General features: G+C 46.9%; 1 protein-coding gene across 2 annotated transcripts in view; it reads left to right on the forward strand.

Moving 5' to 3' along the window:
- LOC119165129 (uncharacterized) overlaps positions 1 to 25,951 on the forward strand; it is a 92,636-nt gene that overhangs the window by 45,054 nt on the left and 21,631 nt on the right. For both annotated transcript variants that reach the window (XM_075872458.1, XM_075872459.1), the window contains exons 9-12: positions 274 to 605; positions 15,650 to 15,801; positions 17,472 to 17,535; positions 20,396 to 20,491. In XM_075872458.1, the coding sequence (XP_075728573.1) occupies positions 274 to 605; positions 15,650 to 15,801; positions 17,472 to 17,535; positions 20,396 to 20,491 (644 nt within the window). The remainder of the gene's footprint in view (positions 1 to 273; positions 606 to 15,649; positions 15,802 to 17,471; positions 17,536 to 20,395; positions 20,492 to 25,951) is intronic.

The raw sequence follows: 25,951 nt of genomic DNA on the forward strand, positions 1-25,951 counted from the left end.
GTTGTTGAAGGCCGCTTTGAAGGCTCCGAAAAAGTGGTCTGAAAAAGTGACCAAGCATTACTACTGAAAAAAAAAAAAAAAAACAGTGCAATACATGTTAACGAAAGAAGAACATGACTTGCGTGTTTGCTTGTTCTAGTTTTAGAGCTTCAAAGCTGTTGAGTTCACCATTTCTCAGCATGGTCAGTGTGCTTTTCAATGACCTCCTGAATACGACGCAAGTGACACTGGACAAAACATAACCTGACAATCCTGCATGCCACACTGTTTTAGAGTTGAAAGCAGAACGCCCCCGCCTCATCTCACAAGTCCTCATGGCAGCCCGTTACCAAGGCTGGAAGGACCTGCCATTGAGCCGGAGGTCCGTGAAGAAATGTTGGCCGAGCCATTACCTGGAGCCGAGCTGTTGCCCGAAGCTGAGCCATCGATGAGAGCTGAGCCGAGACCGAGTACTGCCGAGGATGATTTGCCGGGAGCCGCACCTATTGTTCCAAAAGCTGAACCGCCTGCAGATGCTGCTCCGCTGCCGGTGCAACCGGACGTCGATACCGCAGCAATGCCTCTGCCGGCGTCGAGCCCCGTATCGCCTCCCACTCAACGACAAAGTGAGTGTGAAGAACTTGCAGTATTAAAGCAACATTCATGATGCTAATGTTAAACAGCCACACATCTGAGCCATAGCGTATCCTTTGAATGTCTATGTCACTGTCGTGTATGGAGAAAGAAAACGTAATGACATAGTTTGTTATGTAAGAAAAGCTATATGGGATATTTGGAGCAATATGTCATGTGAATTGAGTGTCAGGGTGCATCAAAATGATGATTTTTTTAGTAAAATTTCGAAACTTTGGGGTTTTAAAAATATTTTTAAGGCAATAAATAGCATTCGTAAAGTAAGTATTCACTACATGTAAATATCCATACACAGCACAATATTACAATTGAAAAATTCAAACATGAAATATTTAGGCAAAGTTTTCCGACATGTATGCAGAAAATGTGGAGCAATGTTATTAAGCTTTGAATGCCCAGCACGAATGCATTTCTTTAATATGTAAGCTAAATTCAATGTTGAAACTATACTCTCAGAATCATTTTTCTGACAAACATTTAGACGAGATTCTGTAAAATCGAGAAGTTTTTCACACCACCAGAGATTTTTTTCTCTCCCAAACATTCAAGCAACTTGTTCTTTTCAGTGCAAGAAATTAGCAAGCTTTTTTTCGAGTGTGTCTGAGATGGCCGCCGAAATAGCTGTGACATTTGCCTGTCACCCATCAGGAACTGCAAATGATGTTTCCTACGTTTTTTGGATTAATTATTTGCTGACCTTGTATGGTGTTGTCTAGCTATCATCGAACCCATGTAATAAGTTTCTTGCAGGACTTTGAAAAGGAGACACAGTTGTGGGAGGATGTATAACGTGGACATATGGTTATGTTAGTACATCTGTCCAGAATAATTGTTGGTGATGATGGCACTGCTCTTTTTTCACAGATTTATATATTTTGAATAATAAATCTGACCGCTAGCTCATTATGTTGCGGTGCAGGGCTGGTGGTACAGAGAAGTCATTAAAAAAACTTTCATCATGATTGTAAAGTTCAGGTGTCTTAAATTTTCTAGAAATAAAACATTCGTTACATTAAAATATTTATATTTCTGGAACAGTCTGTTAATGTGGTGTTCGTAGTGATGACGTTTTGAGATGAAATATTGAAGCAAGCGTTTTATTTTTCTGGTGTAAATGTTGGCGCAAGACCTAAGAGATAGGCAGAGAGAGGAAAAAAAAACTTTCTTGCTAGATTTGTGCGAATACTATTGAATTTTAGGTTCAAAGCGAATTAGAAGCGAATAGTGGTTCTGCTGGATTGATTTCTAATCAAATTCAAATAGTATGTATCACATAATATAAAGCAAAATGGGCATATTGGTCATGACCTAATTAACGTGCACAATATTTTTAAAAGTTAAAATAAGGCCTGTGTAAATTTTCTTCTTTTTGGTTCAAATGACGTGAAAACAACTTTGAAAAGTAGCAGGATTTAGCTTCTGGTAGAATACCAGTGATAACATGTAAAATATGTAACGTTTCAGAATTTACTATACTCAAAGCATATAAGTCGTTATAACAACCTTTTAAACTTAAAAAATAATGAACCGATGCAAAGGCGTTATGTTCATTGAAATGGCCCCTAAACCACCCTGAGGTTGAAATTTAGTTGGCGTTAGGAAGTTTGCTTGAGTTTACAATGAACATGTAGCTCTGAGAATTATTCGAAATGGTGCCGTAATAGCGGAGTTACACGCTTTTGATGATCGAAATGCGAAGATCGCTTCTTTCTCTTTTTTTCTATGCTACCCTCTTCCAAAACCGCTTGGCCCCTCCTCGCTGAGTCAGCTGAGTGCCCCTCCTCATCTTGCGTGGCATACGTCACCGCTGACGTGCTGTTCGAGACAGCGTCTCCTTCCGCTTGCCGCAATCCACCACTCCCACGCCCCAGCTCGCCATCAGCTGTGTAGTGTGTGTCATCTGGGTGCACTGACCGTTGACTAACTGCTGTTGCTGTCGTGCCGGCCCGTGCCCCTACGCTAGCGATTTGGCGGTTGCATTACGGACCGCAGATGTCAACTCGCAAGCGGCAACACGACCAAAAACAGCAAGGAGCGTGGGAACAGCTGTTTGCAGAGTGACCGGAAGTCATCGGTTGTCGTTCGGCCAATCGCAGGCATCAAAATTGGTGATGTCATCCAGTTTCACTGGTGATGTCACACATGTCAGTGGCGGTAATGACGGGGACAGGAAAGGAGAAGCTATTGTTTTTTAGGAATTGTGGCGCGCTTGCTACCTGTAGCGCTGCGGCGTGTGGCGTCGTTGATCGTGACGGCATTCTGCGCGCAATGCGTTTGTTTACTTGATATGTTTGGGAAAATGTCGGAGGGGGTTCAGGGGCCCTTTAACCATGTTTAACCATAAAGTGGGGCTTTACGGCAGTGTCGATTTCTCCTGAACAGGTGTGTTCATGGCTTAGCATTCCTTGACTGCAGTGAAACCACCGTGACTGAGAAATATATGCAAACTAATATATAAAGTCCTCTTTGTGGTTGTTCAGGGTAACTGAACGGATTCCTAGAGAATCCGTTCAGTTACACGCACGAGGGGGAGACAGTAAGTTAGGTGGGCCGATGGGATTAAAAAAGTTTGCGGGCGTAACATGACAGCAGAAAGCCCAAGACCGGGTTGATTGGGGGATCATGGGAGAGGCCTTTCCCTGCATTGGGCATAGTCCAGCTGATGGGGATGATGATGAATATATTGTTGAGACGTTTATTGGCGGACACTTGTCGATGATGGTTGACAGCGACAGTCAATGCGGGTACCGACTCTCTGCACGAGCTGCTCTTCTTTTTGCTAAAAGGGTGACCCACTAGAAGGCGCTTGAGAGGACGACCCACTGTTCGAAGGCTTCGCCACAACTACCCCGGGTACGAAGAGGGAGCCGCCTGGCGACCTAGCAGCTGGTTACTATGAGCGGGTCGTGGTAGGCTTTCAGGCGCTCCACGTTGACAATGTCGCGCCCTCGACGGCGCATGTCCGAAGATGGTTCGATGGGTTCGATCAAGTGATTTACAGGGGAAGTGCGTTCGACGACACGGTAGGGGCCTTCGTATTTGGGCAATAGTTTTGAAGATAGGCCAGTTGAAGTGGTAGGGATCGAGAGCCAGACGAGCGCTCCAGGGAGGAACGTGGGCGCAGTAGTGCTGGTGTCAGCGCGAATGCCTTTTTGCCGCTCTTGATCATGCGCTGTAAAGGTTTTTGCAAGCTCTCGACACTTTTCAGCAAGCATGGCTGTAGCAGAAATAGCCGCCCACTCTGACGGATCTGGCTTGTACGGAAAAATAGTGTTGATGGTGTGCGACGGGTGCCTTCCATATAATAAAAAGAAAGGTGAAAAGCCAGTAGTGCTCTGAGGGGTGGTGTTATATGCGTAGGTGACGAAGGGTAGAATGGCATCCCAATTTGTGTGATCGGCGGCGACGTACTTGGAGAGCATGTCACCGAGCGTACGGTTGAAGTGTTCAGTGAGGCCATTCGTCTGCGGGTGGTAAGCAGCAGTTTTGCGGTGAGCAACGTTGCACTCTTTGAGAATGGCTTCGACGACTTCAGACAGGAAGACGCGGCCTCGATCACTGAGCAGTTCCTGAGGTGGGCCGTTTCGCAGCGTGAATCGTTGGAGCAGGAAGGAGGCCACATCGCTCGCTGTAGCCGCGGGGAGAGCGGCAGTTTCGGCGTATCGCGTGAGGTGGTCCACAGCAACAATGGCCCAGCTGTTACCAGCCGACGTTAGTGGAAGTGGCCCATACAAATCGATGCCAACGCTCCCAAACGGCCTGGCAGTGCAAGGTAGAGGTTGCAGACCTACCTGCGACAGGTGCGTTGAAGTTTTGCGGCGCTGACATTCTATGCAGGAGCGAACGAATTTCTGCACGTAGCGGTACATGCCGCGCGAAAAGTATTGTTGGCGAATGCGGTGGTAAGTCTTCGATACCCCCGGAGTGCGCACATTGCGGATCAGAATGAAATAATTCGCATATGTCAGAGCGCAGACTGCGGGGTATGACTAGTAGCCACTGGCGGCCGTCACCGTTGTAATTGTGTCGGTGGAGGAGGTTTTCGCGAACGACGAAATGGTGGGCTTGACGACGCAACGCGCGAGTGGATGGAGTAGATGGATCAGTCAGCAAGTCTATCAGTGAGGCAATCCATTGATCCTTGCGCTGTTCAGTAGCAATGGCATGAATGCTAATGGAAGAAACGGCAAGGAGAGACGCTGAGTCGTGGGCATTGTATTCAGGCAAAGGAGAGCGCGACAGGGCGTTGGCGTCAGCATGTTGCCTTCCGTTGCGGTACAGCACGCAGATGTCGTAGTCTTGCAGACGAAGTGCCCACCGGGCGAGACGGCCTGAGGGATCTTTCAATGACGACAACCAGCATAGTGCGTGATGGTCGGTGACTACATCAAATGGGCGACCATACAAATAAGGTCGGAACTTGGTAAGGGCCCAGACGATTGCGAGACATTCTTTCTCAGTGACGGTGTAATTAGTCTCGGCTTTTGTAAGCGTACGGCTTGCATACGCCACGACATATTCCGGGAACCCTGGTTTGCGCTGCGCAAGGACAGCGCCGAGACCGACACCACTGGCGTCCTTGTGTACCTCTGTAGGGGCCGTAGGGTCGTAGTGGCGGAGTATGGGAGGCGATGTCAACAAACGATGGAGCGTTGTGAATGCGTCGTCACACTGTGATGACCATGAGCAGCTTTGTCAGCGGCGATACGATAGACGCGAAGTTTCGGATGAAGCGCCGAAAGTAGGAACACAGTCCTATGAAACTGCGCAGTTCCTTGACGGATGTCGGCTTGGGGAACTCGGTCACGGCCCGAAGCTTGGCTGGATCGGGGAGAATTCCGTCCTTGGACACGACGTAGCCGAGTATTGTCAACTGCCGAGCTGCAAATCGGCACTTCTTTAAGTTCAGTTGCAGACTGGCGTCACTCAGACGCGTTAAAACATGCCGCAGGCGTTGAAGATGCGTGGAGAAGTCCGGAGCGAAAACGACGACGTCATCGAGGTAGCACAGGCACGTGTGCCATTTCAGGTCACGCAGAACGGTATCCATCATGCGCTCAAAAGTGGCAGGCGCATTGCACAGCCCAAACGGCATGACGTTGAATTCGTACAAGCTGTCGGGAGTGACGAAAACGGTCTTCGGTCGAGCGTCCTCAGCCATAGGTACTTGCCAGTACCCTGAGCGCAAATCTAGAGATGAAAAGAATTCGGCTCCTTGCAGGCTGTCAATCGCGTCATCCACACGCGGTAGTGGGTACACGTCCTTACGAGTGATCTTGTTGAGACGTCGGTAGTCCACACAGAACCGTCCTTTTTCGCGACGAGAATGGCAGGAGATGCCCAGGGGCTGTTAGAGGGTCGAAAACATCGCGGCGAAGCATTTCGTCCACTTTCTCGTTGATTACACGGCGTTCTGTGGGAGGTACGCGATATGGACGTTGCCGTAGTGGTGGTTGTGCGCCTGTGTTGATGTGATGCGTAACAGTGGATGTGCGGCCGAGAGAAGGTTGAGCGACATCGAAAGAAGAGCGGAATTCTTTCAACAGGGCCAGAAGCTGGGAGCGCTGGACCGGAGTAAGGTTGTCGGCAATGGAAGGACCGAATACATCAGCGGATGATGAAACAGATGTAGAAACAGCACTAAGCGTATTGGAACTTCGGCAGTGCGAGTCATCAGGTTGATCCATGACTTGTGCGTCTTCGATGGGTTCCACGCTGCCGAGACATTCCTCTCGCATCAACGTAACACTGTACGGGGATGAGTTCAGAACAAAAATAGTGGTGCTGCCGTGAGTGAGTTGCACGGTCGCGAAAGGAACCAGCAAGCCTTTTCTGGTGAAAACACGATGAGATGGCAAGAGGAGTGCAGCAGTGTCGGAAAGACTTGCGCAGTAGACCGACACCGCCACGGACGAGTTTGCAGGCACTTGCGTGTCGTCCCTGACGAGTAACTTGCTTGCAGCAGATGGACTGTCGGCCGGCATCAAAGAAGAGAATTGTGTCAGCTCTATTTCTGCTGGTGCGCAATGAATGACAGCGTCGTGGCGGGAGAGAAAATCCCATCCTAGGATGACGTCGTGAGAGCATGAAGGAATTATGATGAATTCGACTGCATACATCACGTCCTGAATCATGAGGCGGGCTGTACACATCGCTGTAGGGTGAATGCTTTGGGCGCTGGCTGTATGGAGAGAGAGCCAGGAAAGTGGCGTGGTCACTTTGCGCAGTAATCGGCTAAGTTTTGCGTCCATGGCGGATACGGCGGCTCCAGTATCTACAAGGGCAGATGCACGAACACCATCCACAAGCACGTCTATCACGTTCGATGGGCTTTCCTGAGGGCTTCCGCAGTTCGACAGCGTCGCAGCCCTTGCCTCGTGGACTGCGACGACTAGTTTTCCTGATCACCCTCTAGTGGACGTGGCCGCATCGGCGACAGTGAGAGACGTCGCGGAGAATGTGAACGGCGGGTAGATGGAGCGGGGCGGGACGACGGTGACGTAGGCGGCGGTTGGTTATAAGAGCGGCTTGATTGGCTGGGAAAATTGAATGCAACCTGCGGTTGCTGCACACGATTGCAATAGCGTGCTACGTGACCGACGCAACCACAAGCAAAGCAGATGGGGCGATTGTCAGCAGTGCGCCATCGGTTCGCGGGTCCCACCCATGTCACAGAACACGATGGGCGAGCCGGCTGCTGATATAACTGCAAAGTGGGCGGTACACGGGGCACGTGGGTGACGTTGGCATATGTAGGCGGCACAGTTTCTCCGAAGGCCTGGGGCCTGGTGATGGTTTCGGTGTAACCAAGGGGTCCAGTCACAGGAATCGGTGGGGGTGGCCTGGCGACAACTTGGGCGTAACTGTGTGGTGTAGATACTGGAGGCGGCTGGTGGTATTCAGGAACGACCTCCGCAATTTCCTGCTGAATGGCTCGGCGGAGGGGAGGCAGAAGTGTGCTTGATGGCTGTTGAGCACGTTCGGGGAAGCAAAAGCCAGTAAAGACACCTGGCAGGCAAGTTCCTCACGCACAAATGACTTGATTTCAGCGAGCAAGGAGGTGTGGTCAGGAAGCATGGACAAGCCCGAGAGAACAGCGTCACGTGAAGGTGGTTGACGGGTCATCGAGCGCTGCCGCCGCAGCTCCTCGTAACTTTGGCATAGTGTAAGGATCTCTGCCACAGTGCGAGGGTTCTTGACCAGGAGCATGGTGAACGCATCGTCGGCGATGCCTTTTAGAACATGGGTAATTCTGTCAGCCTCTGACATGCTCGCGTCTACTTTCTTGCACAAGTCAAGGATGTCCTCTATGTAACTTGTGAAGGACTCACCGGTCTGCTGTACTCGTTCACGTAACCGCTGTTCGGCTTGCAGCTTACGAACGGCAGGACGGCCGAACACATCGACGACGGCGGTTTTAAAAGCGGACCAAGTGGGGAAATCGGATGCGTGGCTGTTGTACCACATGCCGGCCACAGCCGGGAGGTAGAAAACCAGGTTGCCGAATTTACCTGCCTCGTCCAAATGATTGGGGATGCTGACGCGTTTGTACATAGCGAGCCAGTCCTCGACGTCAATGCCATCCGCGCCGGTGAAGACAGGAGGATCGCAGATGCGGGGGACACCGGAACATGGCGTCGGCGCAGGAGGAAGCGTTTGCTGCGCGGCGTCTTGGTGCATGGTAGAAGGCACGGTACGGGGTCGAAGCTCCAAGGGCATCGATTGTTAACCGAAAGTGTTGGAAGGGCACAGCACTCTCCACCAAATTGTTGAGACGTTTATTGGGGGACACTTGTCGATGATGCTTGACAGCGACAGTCAATGTGGGTACCGACTCTCTGCACGAGCTGCTCTTCTTTTTGCTAAAAGGGTGACCCACTAGAAGGCGCTTGAGAGGACGACCCACTGTTCGAAGGCTTCGCCACAACTACCCCGGGTACGAAGAGGGAGCCGCCTGGCGACCTAGCAGCTGGTTACTATGAGCGGGTCGTGGTGACCTACTGGAAGGCGCTGGAGAGGACGACTCACTGTTCGAAGGCTTTGCCACAATATATTTGAACATGTGCTTTCATGCCTTAGCACCTCTCTACTGCAGTGAAACAACATTTACAGAGGTTACATGCGGACTAATCTACATCTATTCGTTCATTACGAATACCTCAAAATTTTGAACAATTCAAAGTCTAATCAAAGTGAATTTGAATCACTAATATTCGTCATAATATTCAAATCACTTGAATATTCGCACAAGCCTATTTTCCAATAGTCATCCCAAAAATCTCATGTGAGAGTTCAGCAGAAAGCTTTCATCGATAAATTACGTGCATGATGGTGCTACAACAAAGGTCTGGTTAATTGGACAAGCATGTTTTTTGTTTTGTTTTTTTAGACAAAGAATTACCATTGCCTTTCATCACAAACAATGCCATACAAACGCTAAAAATAATGTAAAAAAGGTGAAATGCTTAATGAAATTATACGTCATTATATATTGTCACGACGCAGACACAGCAGAAGTCGGATATAGGAGCGTTCACTTAGTTACATGCAAGGCACTCGTAAAGAGGACCGGACAAGAGCTTCGTCTTCCTTTCTTGCTGCTTGAGCTCTTCTCTGCAGGTTGAATGCGGCATTCGCCTCCCTCCAGAAAAAGCATAATTCCGATGCTCTGCTACAAAATATGTGGTGTATATAGTTGACATATTATGCAACTGGCTCAGTGCAGTATGGCTTCATTTGCACAACGTGTTTGATTTCTGATTTCTGCTGGCGAGTGAGGAACTGTCAGGGATGATCTCATAGTTCACGTCACTTAGACGCCGTACAACATTGTAGGGACCAAAGTACTTCTTTAGTAACTTTTCAAAGAGGCCGCGTCGGCGAATAGGGCTCCAAAACCACACTTTCTCGCCTGGTTGATAAGTGACGTATTGGTGTCGCAGGTTATAATGTTGTGCATCGTAACTCAGCTGCCGGGCGATTCGCACTCGTGCAAGCTGCCGCGCGCCTCTTCAGCTCGTTGGGTAAAAGCTTGAGCATCCGTGTATGTATCGTTGCAGTCATGCAGCAGCATGGCATCAAGCATTGTCGTCACTTCACGGCCATGAAGAAGACTAAATAACGTGCTTCGGGCAGTTTTCTGCCGCGGCGTATTATAGGCAAAGGTCACGTATGGTAGAACGTTGTCTCAATTTTTATGATCCACGTTAATGTACATACTCAGCATATCAGCAATTGTCTTGTTGAGGAATTCTATTTAGCCATTGGTTTATGGGTGGTAGGAGGTAGTTTTTCGATGCGCTGTTCCACTGAGCTCGAGCACTGACTTGAGGAGCATGGCCGTGAAAGCAGTACCTCTGTCCGTTATTATAATCCTAGGAGCACCATGCCTCAGAACAATATTTTCAAGGAAAAACCAAGCTGCTTCTACTGCGTTTTCGCTTGATAAAGCCTTTGTTTCTGCGTAGCAAGTAAGATAGTCGGTAGCGACAATACCCACTTGTTTATAGTATGGGAAGTCGGAAATGGTCCAAGGAGATCCATTTCGATTTGTGCAAAAGGCACGGTGGGCACTGAACTGGTTGCAACAATCCGGCTGGTTTTAAAGGTGGTGATTTTTGTCATTTGCAATCCAGGCACGTGCGGATGTAATGCTTTACAGTGCCTGGAAGCTTCAGCCAGTAATACTTCTGTTGGATTCTGGCCAATGTGTATCCGAGGTGGCCGGAGGTCGGCTGATCATGACAAGCGCTCAGGATCGCATTGCGAATGGATTTCGGGACGACAAGTGGGCACTTCTGCTGGAGGAAAAGTTCTTCTGATATAGGACATCACTGCGCAAGCAGAATGACGGCAGGCTCCTTGCAAATATCCTGGGAACGCTTGTAGACTGGCCGTTAAGAAAATTACTAAGCGGGAGCAACTCGCTGGCTTTTTGCTTAGACGAAATGGTGACCGTGTCGACCACTCCTAGAACCACCATGTCATCCTCTTCTGGGACATTGTTTTGCTTCATAGGTGACCTGGATAAGCAATCAGCATCGGAGTGCTGCCGCCCAGACTTATAGACGACTGCCATATCGAATTCTTGTAGGCGCTAGCCAACCAGATGGGTCCTTCAAGCTGGGCAGCCAGCAAAGGGAGTGGTGGTCGCTGACTACGGGGAAGGGACGATCATAGAGGTATGGCAAAACTTCATAACTGCCCATACTGCAGCAAGACATTTCTTTCCCGTGGTGGAATAATGGGACTCGGCACGGGAAAGCTTCCTATTTGCATATGCGATCACTCGCTCGGCTGAGTCTTGCCACTGGACGAGTACAGCGTCTAAAGTTACGTTGCTGACATCGGTGTGATCATAGTAGGAGCGTCTTTGTCAAAGTGAGCAAGCACAGGTGGTGTCTGCAGGCACTGTCGTAGATTGTCAAATGTTGCTTGTTCCTCTTCACCCCACAAAATTGGAACATCGTCTCTTGTTATACGTGTTAAGGGCGATGCTATGTGCGAGAAGTTGGCAATAAATCTGTGGTAGTAGCCGCAGAGGCCAAGAAAACGTCTCACAGCCTTCTTATCCTTCGGCACCGGAAAGTTTCGGACGGTATCGATCTTGTCGGGGTCTGGGCGAACACCTTCATGGCTCACCACATGTCCTAAGAACTGGAGTTTCTTGAAACCAAAATGGCATTTCTCAGCTTTCAGCGTCAGGCCGACGGACCGTATTGCTTGAAATACTAATAGCAGCCGTCTTAGATGTTCCTCGTATGTTGCTGAGAAAACAATGGTGTCGTCGAGGTATACCAGACACGTCTGCCACTTAAGGCCTGATAGGACGGTATCCATCAGTCTCTGAAATCTTGCTGAAGCTGAGCAGAATTCGAAAGGCAAGACTTCAAACTCGTAAAGCCCTTCAGGTGTTACAAAAGCAGTTTTTTCCCCTTCTAGCTCATCGACCTCAATTTGCCAATATCCACTTCTCAGGTCTATTGAAGAGAAGAAGCGTGCATGTTCAGCCTGTCAAGTGAATTGTCAATACATGGTAATGGGTATACGTCTTTCTTTGTCACGCGGTTCAGCTTGTGGTAGTCCACACAGAAGCGTAAGCTGCCGTCTTTCTTCTTAACCAGCACTACCGATGATGCCTAAGGGCTTTTTGACGGCTGGACGATGTCATCATCGAGTATTTTCTGGACTTGTTTTTGAATTGCTTCGTATTCTTTCGGTGCCACGCGGTATGGGTTTTGTCGAATCGGTCTTGCCTCTCTTCTGTTATAGTTCGGTGCTTTGTCAGTGGCGTTTGATTTACCCTCAAGGTCAATAAAAAACAATCTTCGAACTGGTCGAGAATATCTGGAAGACTCTGCCTCTGCGCTGGCGATAAATCTGTGCTCACATCGACATGTGGGCGTGCTGAAGCGGCTGGCATCTCTGCCTGTTGCACTGCAAAGCACTCGCCGAATTCTATGATTTCGTCGAAGTATGCCACTGTGGTACCCTCTGTAATGTGTCGACGCTTGTTGCTGAAGTTCGTCAACAGGACCTCTGCTTGCCCATACACTACACTGATGAGACTTCTGGCAATAGCAATTCCTCTCCTCGAGAGAGTAAGAGCGTCGATACTTGTTCTGCGACACCTTCTCCAGTATGCTGCATGTTACACGTGACAAAGACGAGGCGGCATGATGACAGTGATATGGTCACGTCGTCAATGACGTGCATGGACTTGCACTGCGCTATAGTCCGCTCAGAGCATCAGTACACCATCCGGTATATTATTGTGGCACCGTTCTCCCGCAAGAAATCCATACCCAAGATGGCCTGTCTACAACACTCAGAAAGAATAAGGTGCGACAAATGATGAATACCTGATCTTGATTCTTGCGATGCACTTTCCGGTAGGCGTCAGCAGCTGGCGTCTAGCTCCTCTGATTTTCGGTCCCGTCCATTCTATTTTCACCTTCTTGAGTTTGTCGGCCAGATTCGCACTCATTATTGAAAAGTCCACACCAGTTTTGACCACTGCCATCACATCGTGACCGTCAAATGAAAGTGTCCTGGTGGTGACAATTTCATCTTCCGTTAATTTATTCGAAATGTGTGGGGCTTCGTGTGGTGGTAATCGGGGATTTTGAACTCATTGGCAATTCACAACCTTCCCCCCTAAGGTCGCTGCTTTTAGTTTCCCTGCTGTGGACTGGGAGATCTTCCTCTCGTCATGTCCGTGGTGCTACCTCTATTAGATAGTGGAAAATGATCAGGAGAGGGCGAGCGTGACTGGAACCAAGGAAAAACGTCCCACGCGATCATCGTGCTTGTATCAACATTGCGTCTTCCATTGAAATAGCGACGAGGGGTAGTGGATGGAAATTCTTGGTACTTGGTGACGCGATGAGGACAGTACCGCACAATGTGGCCTGCTTCCCCACAATGGAAGCACTAGGGCCTGTAGTCAGGGGTACGCCAGATGTCGTTTTTGGGGAGCGGAGGTCGCATGGGCGACGACGTTTCACTGTAGTACCAAGGCACTGTCGGTGGCTGTTGCTGATGGTACTGCTTTGGTGGCGGCAAGTTAGATGTCTGACGACGGAGAATATCTGCATAGCTTGGCCTAACCTTGTCATTGTTCGGCTTGGGAAGTGAAAGTGCTTGCCTTATCTCTTGGTGCACAATTTCTGTGACCGGCGCGATCGCGCAGTCATTAGATGTGGTGGTGAGCTTCTTCACCTCGTCTTGCACAATTTCGCGTATCAGGTCACGCAAAGAACGCTCGTCAGGTGTCATAGTCGTCACGGTGTTGCACTGATTTGTTCGCTATTGTTTGGGCGATCGTTCTGGCGGTAGCGTAGCTGTTGTGTACGTTCTATGGCGGTCGCCTCCTTCGAAAATTCCTCGACGCTTGAAGGTGGGTTCCGCACGAGACCAGCAAAGAGCTGCTCTTTAACACCGCACATGAGGTGGCTGATCTTTTTGCTTTCAAACGTATCAGGATCGGCTTGATGGAAGAGACGAGCCACGTCTTCAACAAACATAGCAACAGATTCATTTGGCTTCTGAATTCGTGATTCGAGGAGTAGCTGTGCATGCTCCTGCTTTTTGGTGTTTGTTAAAGTGTCCTGAAGAGAGAAATACATGTATTCCAACTTCTGTGCGGCGTTCCACCTGTTAACGTTGGCTGTGCACTCGAACTCCTCAAGCCAGTCATCTGCATCCTCATGTGTGTTGCCGTGGAAGTCCACAAATTTTAGGGGTGAAAACAGTCACCTGTGTCGTGCTTAGGCTAGTCATGGCGGGGCTAATGCTTCTGGACGCGGTCATGTTTTTCGGCCAAGGACCGAACTCTGGGCTCAGGCCTAACTGGCAACGGCTGGTGCGGTGAACGGGTGTTTCGACGAGTGTAAGTCTACGTGGACTAGATCCCGGGCTGTTGGAAGGTGTCCTGGACATGTACCCAGCACCTCCACCGGTGTCACGAGGCAGACACAGCAGAAGTCGGATATAGGAGAGCTTACTTTAGTTACATGCAAGGCACTCGTAAAAAGGACCGAGCAAGAACTTCGTCCTCCTTTCTTGCTGCGCGAGCTCTTCTCTGCAGGTTGAATGCGGCAATATTATATATAAAGCATGCCATCTAAATTAATTTTCAACATGTGGGTCTTTGAAGCGTTCCTAAATCTAAGCACACGGTTGCGCACGGTAGCTCTGTTTTAAGTACATTGCAAGTCTCACAGCTTATATGATAGATATATTTCTGTGTACTGGTACTATGGCCAGATAAACACAACTAAGGCTCCTCGCATGATCGATAAACTACAGTGCCGTTGTACGCCTACCAACAGCGCGTAAGTGCATGACCCAGAGCCTGTTTTTTTTTTTTTTTTACACAACCGAGTCGCTATAAAACGCCGCATTCACACACCATCTAATAGTCCTTATGTTTGGGAGGATGCCAAGAGCATTTTGTGATGTGCTTGAAACAGAAAGTGGCATCCACTTCAAAATTATTCTGGTGAATGGAGGGTATGATGACAATAAACAGCATTCTGGAAAGTTGCACTCGCCGATTTTATTACAATGCATTAGCAGCCGTGCGAGACCAAATGCTTTCGTACGTCGTTTCAGGCATACGTAGAAACAGTTACATTCGCACTGATATGACCGGACAAGCCATACTTTGAGAACGTGTATGACGTAAGCACTCATAGAAACACGACGTGACTAGCAGACAACGCAAGGAGAAATCTACACTTCACCGTTTCGGCCAGTTGCTGCCAAGCGGCGACTCTGCTCGATCTCGCGGCCAGTAGGAGATGTTATTCTATTCAGGAATTTGATATAGGTGCGCACCAATCCTATACTTTTGCATAGGAAAATCAAGGAGATTTATCAACCGCTCGATGTAGTCAATTCGTTATATTCACGTTCGATATATCTGGGATCGACTGTATAACTCAGTGCCAAGGCACAGTCATCTGAGATGTGTTCCCATAAGTCTAGTGATTATCACGGCCATCAAACTGTCTATGTTCATAATAATTAGGTATTCATTATATTGCTGAACCTTGATTTAACTAGTTTGTTAAAACTGGCAGTTTTCCTCGTTATATACAAACTTCAATAAATCTAAGTTACTAGATGTAAGGTATAGCTGCCAACTACATAATTCATGTTTTCACTAAAAGTGCCACAAGACAGTTCAAATGATATGAAAGCATTAAAAATGTGAGCTTCAATGACCTGAATAAGGTATTTGCAGATACGATGAATCCATATTTGTGTCAGGCATGGCTTCGTTGTGACGAGGTTTGACTGTAACCTCAGTCATTACATGTGGGCTGGACTGTTTCCGAAGAATTTCGTCTTTACCATTACGTCCTAAAAGAACAAGCGAATGGAAATGACTAGTGTGTTGGTTCTGTTCGAGCTTTGTGGGATGTGATGATCTTATCGATGGTGCATTCCGCAGTAGTTTGTGAACGTCGAGGATGTTCACAGGGTGACTGAAGCGTGACTGTGTGTGCAGGACGACGACGAGTTCCCAGGTCACCGGCGTTGGGAGAGCCACCGCGGCGCCGTCGGCGCCCCTCTCGTGTCATCATCGACAAAGACGTGCAGATAAGCATGGAGGAAATGCGGCAGAACATCTACAGCATGAGCCTTGAAATTCATAAACGGGTGGGCAGCCGCCATCATTACTCGGTTGACGGCATTGAAAAATGTTTGAAGAGAAACCGTTAAAGGGAACGTAAAGAGGGAAAGGATTATTATTCTTATTACTAAATTACTCTTTTCATGAATCCAAAATCATGATTTTTGGTCCAGCAAGACACCTGGTAAATTAGAAAACCCGCGATAAGAAAATGGAGGTAGTGGTGGCACCCCAATGATCTCGCACCAAACTGTGTAACATAATTTGATGTAATGTCAATTTCGATGTCATCTACATGGTTCTTAATCGGCAAAAATGAAATCCCTTGTCTTCTGAAGGGGCCCTAGATGTAGTGTACCAAATTTCAGGAAATTTCGTTCAGCCGATGTTGCTGAAATCCAAAAATCGCTCTTCGATATCCGTGATGTCACGTCTGATATTTTGACACGAAACTAAAGAAAAAAAATTCGACCTTGATTTGCTTCTCCTATGACGGTAAAATTAATGACGTTTCAAGGCACAGTTTATCAATGTAGACGGAATCGATGTGTAAATTTGGTGTCTCGTTAAGCTTTAGAGAAGTTCTGCCTTATAAAAAAAGGCCTAATTTCTTCTGTAACATTACAGATGGCTGGCAAGAACCAAAGGCATCGAGGCCTGACAGAGGCTCCTGCTCTGTTAGCAAATTCGGCTGCAGTGATCAGATTATTTGCATGATAAAGGCACGTGTGTACTTGCAAAGCTCTGAGAGCATCACAGTGTTCCACAAAATAAGAACAATAGTAATTGCTTTATTTCCAGTAACAAGAGGAGATACAGGTAAAAGTCGCTTGAGACACAACCAACTTGACGAAATCGTGCTGCCACCTCTACGATTTTGGTAACAATAGCACACATGTTTGGAGACACAAAGAAAACATACTGAACGCACCATCAAAATACAAAAAAATTCAAAATAGTGTACTTAACGGAAAATAATAAAGAAGTAACAAGAAAGAAAAGAAAGAAAAAACGCAAGATGATACTTTTCTTGCGGGCATGAATTGCTGAAATGTTTGTGCAGTGCTTGTACAAAAGTTGAAAAGATTTGATTGAGGGGCTTGCTTGTTTGTTAGACACAATCTAAGGAAGCCAACAGATAATGAGACCAAGGAAAGCAGAGGGAACATTATTTATAGTTTTGATTTGCTCTGTAACCGGTGTGAGATAAGACGAAGTAAGAGTGGGCAATGAATAACCTACAAATAGTGGTGACTAAAGCTACATTTGCATCAAGCGTGCGATGCATGGCCAAGCGTAATGTAGAATGTTTTGGGCTCGGTTGCCATTGGTGACAAATTTGTTCATCTACTCTAATTTTGCTTTTTAATAATTATACCTCAACTAGAAGCTATAACTAATGATGCTTCAAGGAATATTATGACATTTTCTATCTAAAATGAAGTATCTTAGAATTACTACACCTTGCACAGAAGGTGAAAGTTCGAGTTAACTAAATTTCGATATAAAGATAACACTGCCAATTATGTGCACTTTGGCTAATAAAATTAATTTGTGCTTCACTTTAATGAGATCTAAATGTGCCTAGATTTTGTTTGCCTCTCATGAAATGTTTTACCAGATCTTGATAAAATTTTCACTGCAGGGGTGTGAGCTTGACATCTTGTTTATAAAAAAAAAAAATTCGGTTTTGCAGAACTATGTGATGGCGCTGCCGAAGTTGCAGAGTGTCGACGTACTCTTCCGACAGCCTGGACGTCGTATGTACTTGATTTTTATTCCTCAAATTGAAGTTCAGTTTTACAGTCGAGGCTGCTTATAACAAACCTGAGCCTGACGCAGCATCCGTTTGCTGTGTCCCGAAGTTCCTGGTAAATGAAACAGCTTTTAAAAACGTTGCGAGTGAGAACACAAACTCTTTTTGCCCAAAAAGTCTGTCATGCACGTGTTTCGAAGAGCAGGAGCGGTAAGGGCGGTCTCGAGTTCAATTGAAATGGCAGGGTGCTCGTTCGCCGAGGCCCGTGGCATAAGCGGCATGAGGCACAGGCTCCAGAGTATCGTCGTTCTCGCAATCCGATTTCTCCAAATCGCTCTCGTCACATACTTCATTCACAATGCGGTAATTTGTACATGGTTCCGCAGTGTCGGCACCATCATCGGCCGTAATTAAACCATCGCAGCAGATGTCCCACCCGTTCTCCCAGGTCGGAGTCGACGACACGCTGCCACAAATCACTGCCAGAGTGATTTTGTTCGGAAGCTTCAGGCTCAGAATCGGGCCCGACGTCGAGGAAACGGCCTTGCGAAAACAGTTTCGCGCGCATGTAGCCGTCACAGCCGCCCACGAAATATTCACCATCTCCACAGCTGAACACCGAAATGCCCAAAGCGGCAAGTTGGCGGCCAGGTGGTACACAGCTATGAGCAAGCACTCCGCAACGTGGCACCTAACGCGCGGATTCCGCTCAAGTCCAGCGGTCACACTTTCGACGTTTTGTTGAGCGTTAGGAAAAAGTGTGCAAGTTCTCCCATCTGTCATCCTGACGACACATGCACACGAAGTGCGAGCAAGACGCGCACACGTGACACGCATGCCAAAACGCATGGAACAGCTCGGGGCCTGTTTCTATTGGGAAAACGAAACTAATTCGAGCTAGCGTGGCTGGAGTCGCGGAGCGGTGGAGATGGGCGAAGGGGTTGTGATCAAGAGAGGAGAGCATATTTGCGAGAGAAGGACAAAGAGCTGCAGTAGAGTGAAGAGAGGAAAGGATGCGGAGGGAGGGCGACCTTGAAAACCAAAACACCCGGGAAAGAGGCAGGTTGGGTAGCTTGCTTGGAAGGTCTGTGAAACGCGCAACTCGCACGTAGAAAAACTTGAGAAAGAGCTTTTGAACTTGAAACCTGCGCCGGTGGGTTCGCGTGGCCTCACCAATTTCGATATTTCACGATTCGCTCCACGCAAATTAACAGCCATTTTCACGCTTCGGTACGCGTGTGGAGGGCACGCCGAGCCAAGTGTGTAGTGAGCGAGAACAAGTCCTAAACACAAAACGAGTCGCAAATTATCAGAGCCGGGGGGGTAGCGTATGCACGTGGACTAGACGCAGATGAAACAGTAAGAATGTACGGGCACCTCCCCGATGCCTGATCCGTGGCCGAAAGTGGTTTCCCGGGAACAGAGTCGGCAAAGTGACGACTCCGTTCGCTGTAACCATTCAGCGGCACTCGGAGACGTTCGTTGTAAGTGCAATTTTGTTCCATTGAACCAATTCATATTTTCAGGGTCTCGCTGATATTGTTCGTTTTAAGGGAAAGTTCGTTTTAAGTGGAGCCGTTACATGTGGGCTCGACTGTATTAGCATGGAATTGGGGTAATTCAGATACAAAGCAGGCTAATTTGATTCTCCAGTCCCAGCATTTCTGTTTTGATCCAAATCAAGTCCTCCAGATTGTTCAGTATTCACGCTGTCAGACTGAATGGTGCCTCCATCCGTTCTGTGCCTCTTCTTGGCAAAAATGATTTAAAGCACTGCCGTTTCTGTTTGATGTCCTCGTATGTTTGACCGTCAGATAAGCCTCAACCAATCTTGTGCTGCTCCCTCTCGTTTTCTAGTCACACTTCCTACTGTTCTGTCACGGACTGCGTACAAAATACTCATACCTCATTATAACAAGGTTGCATCATGCAGGAAAATATCTTTATTAAATCCCAAAATTCATTATGAAGGTGTATTCCTGACATTGTATCTATGCATGTATCAATTTAATTGTCTTTACTTTATTATGACTATTGCAAAACTATTCTTTATAACTTTGTTATAGGCAATATTTTGTTATATCTGAGTGTGGTATATCATAGTATGAATTAGATCCCTAATTTTCCATTCAACAGCCTTTCTTTTGTCTTCCTATTTTTCTCTCCGTGCCTCGTGGTTGAGACCTTAACTGAAAATTAGGTGGGGAGCAAGTGAGTTCGGAGTGTATAAAACTGTCTGCGAACAAGTGCTTTCGGTCGTAAAACAAGTCTTGATGGGAAGCTTCACAAATTCCTGGAAAATGTGGATGTTGGCATTTAATTGCTTCGGATAACTTTTATGACATTCCATCCGAAAATGGTGGCAGTTTTTTGCCGTCACCCTCCCCTCCTGTATTTCAAATCGATAAAATCGCCCCACAGATCGTGTGTGCTATGGGTGCATGAAAGTTTGCAAAGGTAGAAAGTTTATAACGGCGTTTTTAAAGCAGAAATGAAATGCACAAGCTGACGGGCAAAGGAGCGTGGAGCACGGGGGTGGTGTGAGCTGCGTTGCTTAGGCAGCAACTGAGAATTCCAATCAAGAGGGCACCGTTGTATGTGTTGTCTCTACAGAGATGAGCAGATGGCTCCATACCCTTGTACATACTGTGCTTTTGCCATTTACTCCAGCGAAGAGCTGGACAGTACAAGGACGACTTCGCTCCTTCAAGCGGCCATATTCATCGCACCAGCACTCTGTTGATTTACGTGAGATCAGATCCAAGAAAAGCTAGCTGCTAACCTTACTTCATGTAACGCGCCAATTTATTGCTATTGTATTCGTTGCTTTGCAGTTGCAGTGAAACTGGGACATTTTTTGACAGGACTTCTTTCTGATCAACTACTGAGGCCTTGGAAAAGGATCAAGACTATGCCGGAGCCAGACGACCTCGAGCCTCTCGTGACTGATGAAGAGCTGAGTGAGTTAGCGGGAGTTGTTTTTCAAAAAATAGTGCCAGTTAGTCAAATTGAGCAAAAAGTTTCATGCTACTGCCCATTTCACTTATGCAGAAAACAGTGACTGAAAACCGCAAAAGATCCGTGACGTCGAAATGATCAGTATGCCAAAATAGTGCTAAGTTATTCATTCATTTGTTCATAATACCTCTAAGGTCCCACATGGGCATTACACAAAGGGTGGGAGAACAGAAAAATTGGTGGGTCAGGTTATACTTCATGATTTGAAAGGTGGTCATCAATGGCAGCTTACAAATGAGTGATGTTGGTGATCAGGGTGATTTTTGATGAAAGGTTTTTTCATTCTCTGGCAACCATACTTGAAAAACTTATGCAATAGCCAGCAAATGAGCAAATGCTGCCGACCGGAATAGAAAAACGAGGCCAAATCTCATTCTTGAAGAAGCGAGACATCTTGAAGGCCAGTCGAAGTATAGTTACTGTGCTCAAAGAAATTTGCTGTCTCAGCTAGCTTTGAGCATTGAGCACCCGGAATGACTGTGTCACGAGTTATCTCAGGAGCGCTTGCAGCTGATCGAGTTGAGAGAGAGACCCGAGTCTGAGTTAACACGGCAAACACATTTGAATATTACACAAAATGGACAACCTTCATCTAACACTTAAGCTTGACTCAAAAAAGAAACATGCACACAATAACTGGCTATAAAGCAAAACCGGGACTAATACTGATCCAAGTCAGTTCAGTCTTAAGCCCTAATCTCTCTAGCCTAGATGGCCTCTCGGTAGCAACTCTTATACACTCCCGCAATAGTTGATTATTCTTACTCTTCAGATGTCAGATGCCACTCTCAAGACTACAAAGGTGGTACTGTTGCCTAAGTACTCGAAGACGTTGCCGAACAAGCCACTTGTCTTCATTGCCCGTGCCCCGGTCTTATTCATCATCTTCGGCCCGTTTTGTCAAACCCAACTTGTGTGTGGTCTCATTGATGACTCGCTCCGATGACTGGTGTGGACTGCGGCGCAATTGTTTTGTCACGAAGTGGAAGAGCTGTGGTCCCCCCCCAAGAACTGCATTGAAAGGATTTGGCAAGTCTGGGCAGCCTCACTCGAGTCTTTCGAGATCGACGGCCACTCCGCGGGCCTTTTTGCCGACAGCCTTCAGAACTGGACAGCTACTTCTTTCATCATTATAGCGACGCTGACGTTCTTGATCTTCGCAGTTCGTAGCTCCACAGCACAGTGATGACTCATTCTCCGGGATTTTTCATCACTGCCCGGGTCGCATGCCACGAGCCTCTGTGTCTTATCTAGTACGTGAATGTGGCTTGCTTCGAATTCGAACCTAAATTATGGGAAATTTCGAAGTATTTGAAACGAACAAGTAGATATTAGTCTGCATGTAACTCCTGTAAAGTTGGTTTCACTACAGTAGGGAGGTGCTAAGTCGTGAAAACACATATTCAAATGTACAGTGAAACCCCATTAATACCTACCTGCAGGGGACGACGGCGTAACTAGGCACTAAACGTATTATGCAATAACCACCGGCCACAAATTTGGATCTCCTGCCGTTGCCGTCAACAAAGGAAGACACTGGGTGCCACTAGAAATATTGCCTGAAGTGCCCATTGCAAAGCCATTTCTTTCCTTTAGCCAAAGTACAGAAAAGTTTCTGACTCTCGCACAACCGCCCGATAGCACACGGTGGCAACACCGAGCAGCATTTCGAAACTGCCGCTGTATCCAGGATATACTCAACTTTACCACGGACACAATCAACTGTACCACGAATCAACTGTACTCATGGCCACAATCGACTGTTCGTGGTACAGTTGATCCACAGTCTGCTTCTAAGCGAAAACTGACGCAGTTTTCGTTTTTAAAACATGCTACAGTCGCAGAGAGTCAGACCTTTTAATGCGTGGCTAGTTGCGTGCAGCGCTTCGCTCACTCTGCACACACTGTGACTGCCGATCCGCTTGCTGCTGAGTACGCCCTCTCCACTTCAGGCCATGCACAGATTCAGTGAGTACCATGCTGGGTCACTGCAGCAATGAAGAGCTTTCCGCAAGCAATGTGCTCTCCGCATGCTCTAGCAGTGCTGGCAACTGCCTATAGGTGGCGCCCTGCATTCCAAGATGGCTGCGGAAGAATGATCAACCCGTGAACTCGCATAAAAAAAAGATAGGACGCACAGATGTACTCCCCGTGCTGCTTTCACCGGATGAACTTTTGATTGTCAAATAAATGTATATTGAACCAAATTACTTACTCAAGCGATAGGAACTGCTGAATGTTCTGTTCGCTATCTCATTTCTTGCCGCAGTGCAAAGGGTGGTAGTGTTAGCTGATCTACCATGTATCAACGATGCTTTGCGTAATCCTGTGAGTGGTACAGAAAGCTGTGTGAACTAAAATTTACGCATGAACTGAACGGCACTTCGCGATAATTAATGCCGAGCTTGCCTGATGGATTTGCCGCAGTGGTGATCTACTAGCCAGTAGCGCGCCGTTGCTGCTGCACAGGACCGAATGTTGAACGTAGGAATGGTTTGCAAACATATTACGCCGTCGTCACTACTTTCGCTGTAAGCATCGTGCAGCTGCTTCTTCAACGGGGCTCAAGCCTTTAACTTCCCATTAAGTAGCACTTGTGTCACAGCCACGATCAGACTCTAACAGTACGCAATTTCATGCACTTGGATGTTGCAGGTTCCATCAGCGTGATCGAAACAAGGATATCTACATGTATACGCTTTTCGCAATGTCAAAATTGTGAAAATTTGCCGAACAACAACGTTGTTAGGACGGCGCCAGTCAAGTTCCGTAGAAGTTAGCGTGGACTGCAGTCGTAACTGCGTATTTCATTGCTCTACCCATTTCGCTTCGCTAGTCGAGCTTGAGCGTGTTTGCGGCATGCGGTGCTTTGTAATACAGTAGAATCTCGATCATTTGAACTCGAAGGGGCCCGAAAACTTGTTCGAATTAAAAGAAGTTCAAATTAATGAAAGCTAAGTAAACAGAGGGCTCCCCTTGCAATGGCGCATGTGCATTCAGCGAACACATGAGGGGGATGTTTCAGGAGACCTACATTTATTCACAACTCACAGGACATCAGTCATTCATTGAAGTAATCGGTGATGCGTGCCTGCACACGTTTGCCTTGCAGCGAGTCAAACAATTTCGCACGCAGCTTGCAAAGCATGTCTACTTCAGCTTCAGCATTCTCCTGGCCAGAGAAGTTGCGCGCGGCAATGTCCAGCGCCAACACTCTTTGAAGACGACGGCAATAACGACTGCATCTCCGCTACTTCCTTTTGTGCTAAAGCCGCAGCGTGGCCACCACGTCACGAGAAAGGAGGAGCGTCTCCACACGGAGAGAAGCATATCGGCATTTAAGAGAAAAATAACGCTCCACGGCAGTGTGGCAGTTTGGGCTAGTTGGTATGACATGACGATAGTTATAGCGGGAGAACAGAATGACGACAAAGAGACAAGAAGGACACGAGCGCACTTGTGTCTTTCTTGTCTTTTTGACATCGTTCTGTTCACGCGCTATAACTATCGTCACCCCACGGCAGCCTTTTTTTTTTTTTTTGCTCTCTTCGCGCGCATTGTTGAAAGGAGCAGGGCTACATGGCAGGGACGTGAAAGGGGGAAGCGTGGCACTGGCGCATGAGAGGGAGCCACACGTCACGACAGCTTTTTTTTTTTCCTCTCTCTCATTGCGCGGCGTTGGAAGGAGAAGGGTCTCTACGCGGCAGGGGCGGAAAAGGGAGAAGCATGGCACAGGCGCGTCGCAGATCGGCATCGATATAAAGCGAATATTCCACTGCAGCCTTTTCTTTTCCTTCTTACAGTATTTCAGTTAGTGCCTATGACAGGAGAAAAATAGCTTGACAATGCCTCATGTCCCAGATTTACTGTGGCAACACCACGGCAAAAGCAAATAAGTCAACTAAAACACAGTGCTGTACATTAGAAAAAGTTCTACAGAAAAGAAATAGTAATGCAGACGTAAGAAATATAAAGATAGGGAACAGAGAATCACAGAGAGGTGAACAGTGACCACACATGACGGGAATAACAGGATGTGGTGGCAAGTGGTAGCCTTTACTGGCTCCACCTGGCACCTTCCAAATTGCGCCATTTGCTCTAAATGTGCATGGGAAAGTTCCTTCCGGGAGAGGAAGTCAACTTCTGAGGGTGTTTCACACGGCCCAATGTTTAATGTGGCAAGCGTTTTGACTAGTATTTCTTCGTGTAGCCATAAATCTGCCTTCAATCAGCGTTGAGGCATCGTCTTGTTTGAATGCAGTTGGATATAATGAATATTTCGATGTTGCGAAAATACGAAAAAGATATTGTGACAATTTTTTGGAGATTACGGCAAGAAATATTAAAATGAAACTGCAACCTTGTTTTTTCCTGCTAATAATGAACTAATGACATTATGGTTCTCAGAGTGGAGTTTATCAATGTAAGACAACTCACTGTTTCTATTGGTGTCTCTTTAAACATATAGTTAACAAAGGAACCCCTCGATTAGCTAGCCAGCTTTTCGCCACGCTCTCATGATATGCTATTGTGCTTTGTGACGTGACAATATGTCTACTGCTTGCTGCAGCTGGCCTCCCTTTGCTTATTTTGTTCAGTAGATGGTGCCAGTATGTCACCAACTGTCATAATGGCTGTTATCTAGACTGACAGGGCAAAATAAATAAAATCTTTAGGCAGAAGCATCACACGACGTGTAAAAGCCTTGTGTTTGATCCTTGCAAGTTTGTACAGCTTGCGGCTTCATTTGAGTTGTAAATTATACGTACCGTGTTTTCTTACCTATAACCCACCCCTGCATATTACCCACACCCATACTGTTAACTCTACAAGAAGAAAGAAAGATATGCATATATGTCCTGCATATCACACCCCCACTTTTCATGCACATTTTAAATTAATTTTTTGGTGGGGGTTGATGCAAGAAAGCGCAATAAGTGATACAGGGAACATCAAAAGTGTGATATAACCGCTAAGCCACCATCACAAGCATAAAGCAGTATTCAATTTTCATAAAGCAGTACTTCTATTGAAAGAAATCCTTCTTCAACTTGCAAATTGAATCTGCGATGGCATTGTGGCGTGTCTGCTGTCTGAGCACAACAATACACTTCTGTGCATGTACAGATAGTGATATATTGTGTGCCATCACACATTTTGTGATGGTAATAGCTTACTATTGTTTTGTCTTCCTCATAAGTATATGGGGATAAAATAAAAAGTTTGTTAGTTTAAGAAGCATCTACCTTGGTTGTTTAGTATATTGCTTGATATTTGAAGCTTGCTTTTAACATTAGAAAAATGTTATTTGCACATGTTTGGTTGGGGTATATGTATAGATTTGATTGTGTCATTGCACAAATTATGGCCACAGTCGCGTAAAGTATTATGATGAAGGGTCT

Source organism: Rhipicephalus microplus, chromosome 8, assembly GCF_043290135.1.
Source record: "Rhipicephalus microplus isolate Deutch F79 chromosome 8, USDA_Rmic, whole genome shotgun sequence".
Taxonomy (NCBI): Eukaryota; Metazoa; Arthropoda; class Arachnida; order Ixodida; family Ixodidae; genus Rhipicephalus; species Rhipicephalus microplus.